Consider the following 14,838-nt stretch of genomic DNA (forward strand, 5'->3'; position numbering starts at 1 on the left):
TGGTGTAGGATGGCCCTGGTCAGGCTTCGCAGCAGGGAGGAAGAGAATCAGAGCAGAGTGGTCTAGGCTTTACATTGGCAGCAGAACTGAGGGAGATGGGATGGGGTGGCCTGGGAATGAGCTTTGTGCTGGCAGTGGGAAGGAAGATGTGATGGGATGGAGCAGCTTGAACTATTCGAGAAGTAGGGAGAGAGAAAGGGCATCTAAATCTAATTGCAGCAAAAGGATAGATAATCAGGCAATCTCCCATGATTCTCTAAGCCAAGGATACATTCCACAACAAGCTGTAAAATCTGCAGCAGTTGCTGCAGCATTATAGGAAACTAAAGGCTAGGACTATAGGCAAATGACTTAAGTTTCCAGCAATTCAGTGGCCAAAGTAATTGCTGCATAACTTCCTTTTTTCTGCAGAATCGTGGGAAATAGAGAGCCTAGCAGTCCATCATCTCTACCTTCTCTCACCCAGTCCACTAATTCTGCAGAAGCTCCTGCTCCTTTGGACATCATACAACTTTGTTTACGCTGAGGTGATTGGTGCCAGTGTTCTCACAAGATTCGTGGGCCAGTAATAACAATATGCAACTCCTAGTAAAGCGGAATTGCTTACCTGTAACGGGTGTTCCCCAAGGACAGCAGGCTGTTAGTCCTCACACATGGGTGACATCATCAGGATGGAGCCCAGCACAGAAAACCGCTAATCACACATCCACATGAGATCCCTTTTCAGTCTTATAACAGAGTTTGCGAAAAAGGAAATTAAAAACCCAAGAGAAACCCAACTCTGCGGGGCGGCGGGCGGGTTTCGTGAGGACTAACATCCTGTTGTCCTTGGAGAACACCTGTTACAAGTAAGCAACTCTGCTTTTTCCAAGGGCAATCAGGATGGTAGTCCTCACACATGGGTGAATGAGTAGCTTCAGGCCACTCTGAACATATGCTGCAGAGAACTGGTGCCAACGTGCACAACAACTGGCGCAGCAACAATCATAGGAGCAGGCCTGCACCCAAGGATAGGGATCATGGAGGGAGAGTTGGGTTTTATGGCTGAAAGAGATTACGGAGGATGGACTGTCCGAATCGACAGTCCTGCCTGCCATCCTTGTCCAGGCAATAATGTGAGGCGAATGTGTGGAGGGAACTCCAAGTTACTGCTCTGCAAATCTCGTGGATGGGAACTGCATGTAAATGAACCACCAAGATGGTCATGGCCAGTTTGGAGTGGACTTTGATGTGACCCTCAAGCGACAAGCCCGCCTGAGTATTGCAGAGGGCAACACAGTCCGCTAGTCAATGGGATGGGGTCTGCTTGGAGACCACGACTCCTAGTCTGTTTTTGTCGAAGGAGACAAAAAGTTGAGTGGAGACGAGATGGGGCACTGTCCATTCCAAGTAAAAGGCAAGCACTCTCTTGCAATCCAGTGTGTAGAGCATGCTCACCCTGGTGATCGTGAGACCTTGGGGAAAAAAGAAGGCAACACAATAGACTGGTTGAGATGGAACGCTGAAACAACCTTGCAAAGGAACTTCGGGTGTGTTCGCAAGACCACTTGTTGAGACAAAACTTTGTTTAAGGTGGGTACGACACCAGAGCTTGCAGTTCACTGACCCTGCAAGCTGATGTAACCGCGACCAAGAATACAACTTTCCAGGAAAGGTATTTGGGGTCGCAAGATCGCAATGGCTCAATTGGAGGTTTCATGAGTTGAGAGAGAACCACACTGAGATCCCAGGAAACTGCTGGAGGGCGAGTAGGAGGCTTTAGCTGTAAGTGCTCGTTTTGGCAGCACATATACTAAAATTGGAACAATACAGAGAAGATTAGCATGGCCCCTGCAGAAGGATGATAGGTAAATACGCCCCGCATGAATCGACCCACAAGCAGATGGGCAGAAATCACAGTACCATCTGCACCCCAATGGTATGCCCTGATGGCACTGATGTGAACTGTCACTGAAGTGGTCTGCAGATCAGACTCGGAGATGGGAAACAGGTAGTCCAAGAATGAGGGCGGGGAGCACGAAAAAGGGTCCAGACCACATCCCTCACACAAAGAAGAAAACCTTTTCCACTTTAGATAAGATTTTCTATCGGATGGTTTTCTGGACTCCAGAATAACACGTCACATCCCCTCCAAAAGGCCGAGAGCCTGCACAGTCACCCGGTCAACATCCAAGCCGTGAAAGCCAGGGCTCATAGGTTGGCATGGCGGAGCCTGCCCTGGTCCTGGGCGATTAGATCCGGAGCCATTTCCAATCAGATCGGAGGGCATGAGGTCAGATCCCGAATGGTCGGAAACCAGACCTGACGGGGCCAGTAGGGGGTGATCAGGATCATGAAAACTTCTGGAGTGTTTTCGATAAGAGAGGAAGGGGAGGGTAAGCATACAGTAGCCCATTGCCCCAGTGAATCGAAAAGCCATCCGCCATCGAGCTGCTGCTCCTCCAACCTAGGGAGCAGAAGTGGTGTACTTTCCTGTTGTCCAGGGAGACAAAGAAGTCTATGTCAGGGGTCCCCCAGGAGCGAAAAATCCAGTTTGCTACCTCAAGGGACCATTCGTGAGACCAGAATGCTTGGCTCAAGGCATCTGCTAGAGTGTTGTCCTCCCCTGGGAGGTACACTGTCCCCTGAGGGTGATGCCGTTGTTGATGACCTGTGCCCAAATGTGGACTGTCTCCTGACAGAGGGTGAAGGACCCCGTTCCCCCCTGTTTGTTCAGATACCACATGGTTACCTAGTTGTCGGTTTGCACAAGTACCACCTTGTTTAGGAGCTGCTCTCGGAATACCTGTAGGGCGTACCGAATCGCTTGCAGCTCCGAAAGGTTGATCTGGAACTGCGATTCTTGTGCAGATCAAAGCCCCTGGGTGTGGAGGCCCGCAACATGTGCCCCCCACTCCATCCGGGATGCGTCGGTGCTGAGGGCTCCAAAAGGGGCATCCCCGGTCCAGATTTGAGGGGGTTGCCCACCACCGGAGAGACTGATGTAATAGTTTTGTGACCAGAACATGGGCACGCAGGTCCTGAGTAGCTTGACACCACTGGGAACGCAACGTCCACTGTGCTCTGCACATGTGCAGCTGAGCCAGGGGGGTGACATGCACCATCGCTGCCATGTGGTCCAACAAGTGAAGGAATTGGTGAAGCGAGAGAGCAGTCAGAGATCTATCAAGCAAGAGCTGTGAGGATCTCCGGCCTGTCTCGAGACACAAAAGTTTTTGCCTGGACAGTGTCCAGTCGAGCTCCAATGAAGTCCAGTTGTAATGAGGGTTGGAGGTGGGATTTTGGGAAGTTGATCAGAAATCCCAAGAACTCCAGAATTTGGATCGTGATGTGCATAGCATCCTGTGCCCCTTGTCAGGAGTTGCTCTTGACAAGCCAATCGTTGAGGTACAGGAAAACGTGAATCCCTCCGCCTTCGAAGATGGGCTCCGACAACTGCCAGACATTTGGTAAAGATGCGGGGTGCGGACACCAGGCCAAAAGGCAGAACTTGATATTGATAGTGATTCCCGTCAACTAGGAATCGTAGGTACTGTCGATCCCTCTGAAAGATGGGTATATGGGTGTTTACATCTTTTAGATTGAGGGAACAGAGCCAGCCTCCTTCTTTGAGAAGGGGGATCAGTGTGCCCAGCGAAACAATTTTGAACTTTTCCTTCACCAAAAAACGGTTTAAGGCTTTCAAATCCAGAATGGGTCAGAGGCCACCCATTTTCTTGGGGATTAGAAAATACCTGGAATAGAACCTGCTAGCTGGGCAGAACGGGTTTGACTGCTTGAGCCAGTACGAGGGTGGAAAGCTCTATCAGAAGTATCTGCAAATCCCCTGCTCCCCGCCACCGGGGACACGGAGGTAAGCGGGGTGGAAATCGCTGGAAGTGCAACTGGTAACCCTGAGGCACAATGGACAGGACCCAAAGGTCAGAAGTAATCAAGGTCCATCGATCTACGAACAGCTGGAGCCGACCCCCGACAGGGGGAATGGTGTGCTGCAAAGGAGGTTGGCTCATGCTCCCTGACTGCCAGTTAAAACCTCATAGTGGGGTTCTGCGGCGGGACTGTAGTTGTCCGTGGGGTTTGAGGCTATCTCGGCTTCACCCTGGCAGGAAGGCGTTGGGCCCTGGATCTCGGTGCTGGCGGATAGTATTTGTGTGGCCAATAAAAGGGCACTTCAGGTATTGCCAAGGGGGCTTTTTGGGTGGCTAAGTGTCAGAGGAACTGGCTGACAGTTGCTGAAGAGTCTCCTGATAGTCCTTCAGTTGTGCCACTGCCTCTAATTCTGTCACCAAACAGACTGTCCCCTGAACATGGCAAATCAGCCAGGTGGGTCCTGGACTTCAGGGCGAAGATCAGAGGCACACAGTCATGCGGTTCGCCGAGCCCTGATGCCTGCTGCAGTGGTTCTCATAGCTGCCTCGAACATGTCATAAGCAGAGCATACTTGAGTGCAGAGCACTCAAAGCCCTGTTGAATGATCTTTTGGAATTCCCTCCTGGAATTGTAGTGGCAGGCCCTCACTGAACTCCTGGGCCTGCTTCCACAGATTTCTGGAATACTGACCCTATGTATAGCTGGTAACAAGCAATACGGGCCGTCAACATCGCACCCTGAAAAATATGGCGACCCAGGGCATCAAGGACTCTATGCTCTCGCCCTGGGGGAGCAGAGACATGGGTGCGGATCCTCTTTGTCTTCTTCAGGGCAGATTCTACAACCACCTATTGATGGGGGAGCTGACGGTGCTCAAACCTGGTGGTAGGTTGGACCAGGTAAACGGTATCTGTCTTAGGGTTCACAGGAGGTACCGATATGGGGTGCTCCCAAAGGCAGGCCACCAAATCTTTGAAAATGTCAGGTACTGCCATGACCTCTTTAGGAGCATCCATAAACTGCAGAATCTCGAGCATTTTGTGCTAGATTCTTGTTCAGTTTAAAGTTGGAAAGGCACCGATTTTGCTGTTCCTCTGGAGGAGAAGGCTCAGAGGGAAGATCCTCAGATTTTTCAGTGGAGGATAAGGACGCCTCCTCTTCCCAGGGGTCATAAGGGGTCTAGTGCAATTGTATAATTAGTGCCATGCTTAGATGACTGAAGCCAAAATGAGCAGTGCTACTTTAGGAAAAAAAAATTAAAAAAATAAAATAAAAAAAGGAAGACAGACCATAAACTTTACCTTAAGATTTTAGTATGAAAAGAAAGCTTTTCTGTGACTTCCCCTGGTTTCACATGAACAGCTGCAGCTCTCAGCAAACACTTCCAATTATATTACTTATGTCCTGTGTAAAGACTTTTTCACACATATTCAGTGACAGCACCAATCAAGTCCAAACACCACTTATCACGTTCCCTGAAACCTAAGCATTATATCTGGTGACAAAAAAAAGACTACAAATTATAGAACCTCAAACTCCAAGAAAGCTCACAGGTTCCTGTTTTACACCAAAATCTCCTGAGACATTTACCTGATAATATGGCGCGACTGGAACTTGTGGCATCTCCATCTGGCCAATAGTAGGTCCAGGTCTTCCTCTGGATTCAGGTGCTGGTACTGTTACTGCGGTTGTGGATCCCAGTACTTGCTCTCCTTGTGCTCGGTAAAGTCTGTCACGCAACTGCATGATGTTTGGCTACAAAAATATATATACATATATTTTATTTATTTATCGAGTTTTATATTCTGTCATTCGGTTTCGCCATCATAACGGTTTACAAAAATACGATGGATTACAAGGTTGAGGAGGTTAACAAGGTTTTCAAAAAAAAGGTTCAAATGATTGTTAACAGAGACATCATATACAAGTTAGATGCTTTTCAGTTTTTTTCACGTTTCAATTCTTTGTTATAATATATGCTTGTGTTGAGTTTCAGTTTTCTTAAGGTTAGACCAGAGGGGATTGGCATTGTATTGTTCATTGGGTGAATTGGTATGCTTTGGTGAACATCTATGTTTTTAGATCTTTTTTGAAAGTTTTTAGGTTTTCTTGAGTTCTGTTATATAAATAATAGTAATATCAAAACAAAGTTTATACTTATTGTGTTAGATAAAACTAGAAAAGTATGAATAGCCTCCAGGGAAATGGCAGCAAATGAGCTTTTGAATAGCATGCAATGGAGGAGGATAATGCCTACCTGCTGGATTTACAAATTAGGCAAGTTATTCTGAAACTATTTGGCACTAAGAGCCTTCAGTCACTCTATGGTCTTTTCTTGTGCTGTGTTATAATGCACACTAGAACAGTAGCTGGACTGTCCCATGATGGGCTACATACATTTTTTTCAATTAACATTTACTAAGGCACAAAAGCTTCACAGACTGTAAAACACCAACCAATGTGACATTCATTTGTGCTTTATAAAAGTTAATTTCTTGTGGACACACCTCAATTTATATATAGAGGTGTGTCCACAAGAAATTAACGCTCTTAAGTTTCAACCAACAGACCTATAAGATGAGGGAATGTGAGTTAAGCGCAGTTGCTTACCTGTAACAGGTGTTCTCCTAGGACAGCAGGATGTTAGTCCTCACATGTGGGTGACATCATCAGATGGAGCCCGGCACGGAAAACTTTTGTCAAAGTTTCTTGACTAAGCATGCCCAGCCTGCTATCCGCGCGTCTACGAGAGGTCCCCCTTCAGTCTCGTAACATAGCAAAAACACGAGAGAGAAAAAACAACAAACCGAAGATGAACCCAACATCGTGGGGAGACAGGCGGGATTCCTGAGGACTAACATCCTGCTGTCCTAGATTCTCCTAGAACACCTGTTACAGGTAAGCAACTCCACTTTCTCCTAGGACAAGCAGGATGGTAGTCCTCACATGTGGTTGATTACAGAGCTCCAGACTGTCCCCTGCAATCAGAGGGACCCACAGTAGCTGAACAAGATGCCAACGAGCACAACACAACTGCGGCGCTGTGGGAAAAACAGGGAGTCTGGCCCCACAAAGAGCACGATGAGAACAGTTGGGTTCAAGGCTGGAATAAACTGCAGAGGACAGACTGGGCAAAAGTGCTGTCCTGGGGACTATCCTTGTCGAGGCAGTAGTGAGCCGTGAATGTGTGGAGTGAACTCCAGGTCACGGCTCTGCAGATTTCGGAGACAGGGACCACACACAGATGGGCCACTGTTGCTGCCATAGCCCACACAGAGTGAGCCTTCACCCTACCGGCCAGCTGGAGTCCTGCCTGCTCATAGCAGAAGGCAATGCAATCCGCTAACCAGTTAGATAGGGTCTGCTTCCCCACTGCTGCTCCCAGCCTGTTGGTGTCAAATATATAAAGAGCTGGGTGGACTGTCTGTGGCTCGCTGTACAGTCCAAGTAGAAGGTGAGCACCCGCTTTCAGTCCAAGGTGTGAAGGGCATGTTCCCCTAGGTGAGAATGAAACCGTGGGAAGGATAATTGACTGGTTGATGTGAAAAGCAGTCAACAACTTTGGCAGAAATTTTGGATGCGTGCGCAGCACTACACGATCATGGAAAAATTTCGTGTAGGGAGCATACGTAACCAGGGCCTGGATCTCACTAACCCTGCGAGCGGAAGTGATCGCCACCAAAAACATAACTTTCCAGGTGAGGAACTCCAGGTCACAGGATTTGAGAGGCTCGAATGGATGCCGCATGAGCCTCGCCAGGACGACGTTGAGATCCCACGGGGTTGCTGGCAGGTGAAGAGGGGGCTTGAGTTGGACCAGGCCCTGTATGAAATGCCCGACCAGCAGCTAGACTGAAATGGGCGCCACGGTGATACCCTAGTGGTAAGCGCTGAGGTGTACTCAGACCGAGCTGGTCTAGAGGCCAGACTCGGACAGGTGCCATAGATGATCCAGCAGGCGGGGGAGGGGGGCAGGAGAAAGGGTCCAGTCCGTGGCCCCTGCACCAGGTGGAGAAACACTTCCACTTTAAGCAGTAAGATCTTTGAGTGGAAGGTTTCCGGGATTCAATCAAGACCCTGGAGACCCCATCTGAGAGCTGCAAGGGTTAGAGGATCATACACTCAACATCCACGCTGTGAGGGCCAGGGCCCGGAGGTTCGGGTGGTGCCCTAGTTCTGTGATAGGAGGTTGGGAGCCATCCCCAGTGGAACCGGAGCGCTCATGGACAGGTCCTGGAGCAGAGGAAACCACACCTGCCTTGGCCAGGAGGGTGCCACGAGGATCATGGTCCCCCTGTCCTCTCGTAGTTTCGTCAGAGTCTTCGAGAGGAACGGAATTGGGGGGTACATGTACATGAGACCTTGACTCCAGTGAAGGGAGAACGTGTCGCAGGCTGGGTGGTCCTTCCCTGGAATAAGGGAGCAGAACATGTTCACCTTGTGATTGTGGGGAGAGGCGAACAGGTCCATGTCTGGTGTGCCCCAGCGACGGAATAGGCTAACTGCTACTGCCGGGTTCAGGGACCACTCCTGTGGCTGGAAGATCCGGCTGAGGTGGTCTGCCAATGTGTTTAGGTGGCCCGGCAGGTATGTGGCCTGCAGATACATCCCCTTGGAGAGGGCCCAATCCCAGACCTGTATCGCCTACTGGCAGAGGGGGAAGGAGTCGTACTTCCCTGCTTGTTGATGTACCACAGCCACCTGGTTGTCCGTTCTGATGAGGACGACCTTGGAGGACAGCCTGTCCTGAAAGGCCCACAGGGCGTACCGGATCGCCTGCAACGCTAGAAAGTTTATCTGGCAACGGGACTCGGCTGCAGTCCAAAGGCCCTGAGTATGCAGGCCATCCATGTAGGCCCCCCCGCCCCTGAGGCGAGGCGTCGGTGGTGAGGGGCACCTGGGGTGGAGCGGGCTGGAATGGGAGTCCTAGTTCCAGATTGGACAGGGCTTTTCACCAGGCTAGGGAGAGACGGAGAGGGTCTGTGACAGTCACTGGTGCTTCAGATCCTGGGATGCCTGCTGCCATTGATACCGCAAGGCCTACTGTGGGTCCCTCATGCGGAGGCAGGCCAAGGGGGTCACGTGGACAGAGGCCGCCATGTGGCACAGCAGGCGGAGCAGCAGAAGGGCTGGTACCATCATTTTGTTGCGAATGAGGGTAGCCAGCAAGGAGAGGGTGACCACTCGATCCCTGGGCAGAAAAGCTTTTGCTTGTGACATATCCAACCTGGCACAGATAAAATCCAGCCGTGGAGACAGATTGGGCTGTGACTTGGGAAAGTTGATAACATCCCTAGAGTCTATAAGGTGCTGAGCGTCAAGGCTAAAGCATTCATGGCCCTGGAGTGTGAATCGCTTCGGATCAGCCAGTCGTGATGTGGACTGAGCAATGCCCGAGGTAGGCAGCCACCACCGCCAAGCATTTTGTGAAGACGCGTGGGGCTGATGCCAACCCAAAGGGCAGCACTTTGTACTGAAAATGTGCCGTACCCACTAGAAAGCGATGGGACAATTGTAATATGGGCGTAAGCCTCCTTTAAGTCGAGGGAGCAGAGCAAGTCTCCTCTTCGGAGGAGCTGGATCAGCGTGCCCAGAGACACCATCTTGAATTTTTCTCTTACGAGAAAACGGTTTAATGCCCGGAGGTTGAGAATGGAGTGCAAGCTGCCATTCCTCTTTGGAATGAGGAAGTACCTTGAGTAGAAGCCGTGCCCCACTGCTCGCGGGGAACTGGTTCTACCGCACCCGCTGCTAGAAGGGCGGAAAGTTCCGATTGGAGAACGATCTGATGGGCGGACGAATCCCACAATGGACATGGGGGAGCAATCTCTGGGAGCCTGCTGAAGTTCAGGCGGTAGCCCTGGCGGATAATGGAGAGGACCCAACGGTCTGACGTGATTGCTTCCCAATGGCGGGAGAAGCAAAGGAGCCTGCCATCAACTGGATGATCAGCTGCCATGAGAACCGTCGTTTGGCTCGTGCCCCCTTGCCACCAGTCAAAAGCCAGCAGATAGGGCCTGCTGGGGGGCTGGTTGGGCCCTCGGTACCCACCGCAGCCTCTGGGGCTGGGCCAAGATGGCAGAGTACGGGCAGCTGGAGGGAAATATTTCCTTGGCCGGTAGAAGGGCTTGTGAAAGCCCAGCCTGGAAGGTTTCCTGGCGGTGGAAGGGCCTTCAGAGGGGCTGGCGGAGAGTTGCTGAAGGGTATCATGCTGATCCTTCAGCTGCACCATGACTTCTTTCACCTTGTCCCCAAACAGGTTCTCTCCTATACAGGGGAGGTCCACAAGCCTGTCCTGAACCTCAGGTCAGAGATTGGAGCCAAGCCAGCCATCTGGTGCTGACACCCCCGGCAGCTAGGTGGGCTGCAATTTCAAAGACGTCGTAGGTAGATCTGACCTCATGTCTATCTGCCTCAAGGCCCAGCGTGGCAATGGCCGTAAGGGACTCCTGCTGTTGCTGGGGGAAGGCCCTTCGCAAACTCTTGACCTGCTTCCATAAGTTACGGTCATACTGTGTCATGTACAGCTAGTAGGCCGCAATATGGGCCTCCAGCATAGCCCCCTGCAACATCTTTCTCCCAATGCCATCTAGCTCCCTGGGTTCACGCCCGAGGGGCAGAAGCATGTGTCTGGCCTTTTTGAGTGCGGACTCCACCTCTGCAGACTGGTGGGATAAGTGCGGTCGTTCAAAGCCCATGGCCTGTTGGATGAGATAAGTCGCATCAGCCTTCTGGTTCACTGGGGCAACAGACACAGAGTGTTCCCACATGTGGAGGAGGAACTCCTTAAAGATGTCGTGGACAGGCACCACCACGATCTCTTTTGGGACATCGAAGAACTGGAGGACCGCCAGCATCTTATGACTGATATTCTCCTTCGACATTTAAGGGGATGGCTTCAGCCATGGCCCTTACAAGGCTGGCGAACAACAGGTCCTCGGGCGGGGAGCAACGCCGCTCCTCCGGAGGGGAAGGCTCTGAGAGGGGGTCGTCAGAGAACTCAGACGATGCTTCTGAGGAGTCATCGTCCCTCGGGTCATAGGGGCCCTCCTCCTCACTAGGGTCTGGACGCCAAGGGTGGGGACCAAAGGCACAGAGGGCTGTGGGGGACAGGCGGCAGTCCGGGGAACCACGGACATGGGTGCCCAAGTCCCCCTGGCTTCATCCTCCTCCTCGGACCCGGAAATCGGGATTGCTCCAGTGGAGGGCATCAGCGGCCAAGGAGGCATCGGAGGCCTCTCGGGCACTGGTTGCATCGGTAAGGTGCCAAGAATAACATCCAGACACTCCAGCAGGGGCACGAGCATCGAAGGCAGAGGCTCGGACTCCGGTATCGGGGCCGGTGGCACCGGCAGCTTGATGCTTTGAAGCGCTTTGAGCACCGTCGATTGCACCCTGCAGTCCAACTCCTCCTGGAGGTCCTGTGTAGTAAGGACTGATGGAGGGGGACGAGGCATTGCTGGTACACCCTCTGAGGAATCATAAGGGGCGTGGTGCCCAGCACCGGTGCTGGTGGGGAACATCTCAGGCTACCTGGGGCACCGGAGGATGGGGCTTCCGGTGACCGGTGCTGCTTTGATGGTGGCTCGGCGGCCACCAATGCTGCTCCAGAACCATGTCGGGACAGTGACCGGTGTCGATGCTTCCTGGGGTTCTGGTGCTCGGCTCGGTCTTTCCCCGGCACAGAGGATGACGACAACCTCGAGATTAGGGGGAGGGAACAGAACACTGAGGATTAATCTCCCTCTCCGCAATCCTTAGGGGTACTGGAGAGCGGGACCGCCAGGGGAAAGGACAGGGACGGTTCACCGTGGTCCTTAGGCATGGAAGATACAGATGCCGAAGTGGAGGGTTTTGGACAGCCAAAAGCTTCTACAATTTATCCAGGTGAGCACAACGCCCTTTGGGGTTATTTAATCACACAAACAACTCCCTCGGACATTGTGCAAGGCCCCCAGGCCGAAGATACACTCCTCATGCGGATCTGTGATGGACATAGTCCGCAGGCACTGGGGGCACCGTCAAAAACCTGACGCCACTGAAAAAGAGGCTGGTACGCGGTCGATGACAGACAGGGACCCAGAAACGGGAGTTGGGAATCGACCGAGAATAGCGATGGCAAAAAGCCAAGGGTACGTACCAGAGGAACTGAATGTGAAGGGGGACCCAACGCAGAAAACCCCCCCAAAATACAGCAAAAATGCTTTCAAGGGTTTCGAGGTCCATAACCGCGAGTCTACTGTACCGCGGAAAAGAAGAGACTGAAAGGGGACCTTGCGTGGACGTGTGGATAGCAGCAGGCTGTGTATGCTCAGTCTGCCAGTCAAAGTTTCTAGAAACTTCCTGGGTCTAGAAACTTTGACAAATGTTTTCCATGCCGGGCTCCATCTGATGAAGTCACCCACATGTGAGGACTACCATCCTGCTTGTCCTAGGAGAAACACTCTTCATACAGTAATGGGTGCCTCCAAGACTAACTTATATCCAATATTTTGTCTTCTTGCTAGGCTGTATCAGGAAACATAAGCTGAACAGAACCCATCCTAGATGCAATAAAATGAATGCCAATAACAAAGCAGAAAAACAGTTCACACCCAGTCACACAGTTTGTTATGCTGCCACATCATAACCTCTCTCCTTCCAGACTTCAGAATAAATTTCAAACTCTCCAATTTTCAGACTCACCTGGGATAGTCCTCCCACTCTTGCTCCCTCTAACTCCCACTCATTCAGCAATATAATTCTCCTAACTCAGATCGAACCAAAGGGACCAAACAATGTAGCTATCTCCCTCTCCCACACGCTTAGAGCTTGAACATATGCCAGAAATACCCTTAGCTATAGTGCATACAGCTGGACTGCATTGAATGCTCTCCTATCAAGGCACTAGCTTTTAAGGAAATAAAACATGCACACCACAGAACTGCATGTTCAATACGGTGCTCCATTACCACTCACAATAGTGCAATGCTAGGAGGTGGCATGGAGCAGAAAGATCTGTCAGATTTGAGGACAGCCAAGTTGTTACAGAAAAGCAGCAGTCTCTGCTTATAACAGGATTGCAGTCAGTTGATACCATGGTGGAAAACTCTACACTATCTTGAGTCACTAACGTTTTCACTATTAGTGCCCAATAAGGAGCTTCAAACTTGCATTTTCAACTGATCACAGAAAATGTGGCCCATACTCACCTAATCCAGAAAGAACTTTTGCTCCACTGACCACAAGAGAGGCGAAAGTGGATATGGACTTTAGATTTGATCACCTGCCTTTTGAAACCCAAACTCGAGGCAATTTTCAGTCACGGCCGAACAGAGATGAGAGCAAGGAGGGCCATTTGGCCTGAGTCTCATCCTCAAAGATGGCCTCAAATTTAGACAAGGGCTAATTGTTTGGCATTTGATAAGTTTCACAACTTGTTTTAATAAGCACCCTATTGGACGGAAATGGGACAGATTTTTTTTTTGGTGCCTTATTTTGTTTTTATATGTCATCACTTTTTATTTTTTATTACAGCTAGGGATTTCTAAAGCTGGAAATGGTCCAGGCCTCTCTGGACACATGATATATAGAAAGCAGCTCCCCCAGAGGGCTTACAATCTAACCCTTAGATTTATCAAAATGCGATAACAGATGCATAACACCCAAGCTAAGAAAAAGGGGTGTGTTTATGGAAATAGGTAGTATGACATGGTGCAATAAACTTTTCGCAGTGGGGGGGGGGGGGGGTGAGAGAGAGAGAGAGACCCTCATTTTAATAATTCCTGCCCAAACTCCTCTGAAATCCCACCCCTTCCCAAAATTTGCATTCACGCTGTGCGCTAGCATTTATAACGCATTTTGATGACTGACCCTGCAAATTTGTACCTGAGGCAGTGGAGGATTAAGTGACTTGCCCAAGGTCACAAAGGAGTTTTAGTGGCAGAAACAGATTTGAACCCTGGCTTCCCTGGTTCCCAGCCTGCTGCTGTAATCACTAGGCTGCTCCTTCACTCCGGAGGTATGGAGAGCAACACACAAAACAAGAGCAAGACGCGTTTCACCTGGTTGGTACTGGCTGGCAGGAAAGCCAATGCAGCTGCAAGACTGCCCTGTGCAGCCAGCAGATTGGCATACTGACTCATCTTCTCAGCAAGAAGAGCACCTACGACATTCGTGTCTATGGTCTGTGTGATCTGCACAGCTGTACGCAAGATGACCACCTTCTCAATTAGGTCCTACAAAGACAATGCAGAAAGAAATTAGGGGGACCATGTGACTCCAAGTTCCTGCACATTATGGTTCAGAAAAACACACAGTCGGCAGGTCACATGCAGCAGCCTATACCAAGGCCTGGCACAATGGATCCCTTAGGCTCGCCATCAATATACCACAACAAGCTCTAGTTGTGCCAGTACCAATATAAAAGAAAACAATTTAAAAAACAAGTAAGGGTAAACAACGCTAAGAGGATGAAATAATTATCTTTTGAGTTCATGAGCTACTCATTCTTCATGCGGTAGTGCCCATTTTGGCATGACTGAGTGGGATTGCTAATAGGTAAAACATCACAATAGCATTATCCAGAATCATCCTGAATATTTTTTTGGACATATTTTCAACAGTAAGCAGAAAAAAAACACATTTTAGTGGAAGATTTCTGGCAATTCCTATCACTTACTTAGGACAGTACAGTACAAGGCATCACCATTCTCCCAGACTCAGGGCCCCTTGTCTGCAAGCATTGGAGCCAACTTTTCAAAATGATTGGGGATACTAAACAATATAAATTACCCATCTCTGGACATAGTGAAGGAGTTTGCTGAATACTGGGGGCATTCAAGCACCTAAGACACCCACAGACCAGGTACTTATGTCTCCAAGTAATATCTGACTCTTCCTCATCTCCCACATATCCACTTTCTTACTGAACCTTGTTCCCTTGTACCTCCACAACATAGACAAGTGTCATCTTTCCCTGTCTACTTC

At 50.2% G+C, this 14,838-nt stretch overlaps 1 protein-coding gene and 1 pseudogene across 12 annotated transcripts in view; one reads left to right on the plus strand and one right to left on the minus strand.

The window, feature by feature from the left end:
• SEC31A (SEC31 homolog A, COPII coat complex component) overlaps window positions 1-14,838 on the minus strand; it is a 236,320-nt gene that overhangs the window by 85,583 nt on the left and 135,899 nt on the right. For all 12 annotated transcript variants that reach the window (XM_029598987.1, XM_029599022.1, XM_029599015.1 and 9 more), the window contains exons 19-20: window positions 13,914-14,087; window positions 5,461-5,625 (exon numbers count right to left, since the gene is read on the minus strand). In XM_029598987.1, coding sequence (XP_029454847.1) covers window positions 5,461-5,625; window positions 13,914-14,087 — 339 coding nt within the window. The remainder of the gene's footprint in view (window positions 1-5,460; window positions 5,626-13,913; window positions 14,088-14,838) is intronic.
• LOC115082775 lies at window positions 1,769-1,868 on the plus strand (annotated as a pseudogene).

Source organism: Rhinatrema bivittatum, chromosome 1, assembly GCF_901001135.1.
Source record: "Rhinatrema bivittatum chromosome 1, aRhiBiv1.1, whole genome shotgun sequence".
Lineage (NCBI taxonomy): Eukaryota > Metazoa > Chordata > Amphibia > Gymnophiona > Rhinatrematidae > Rhinatrema > Rhinatrema bivittatum.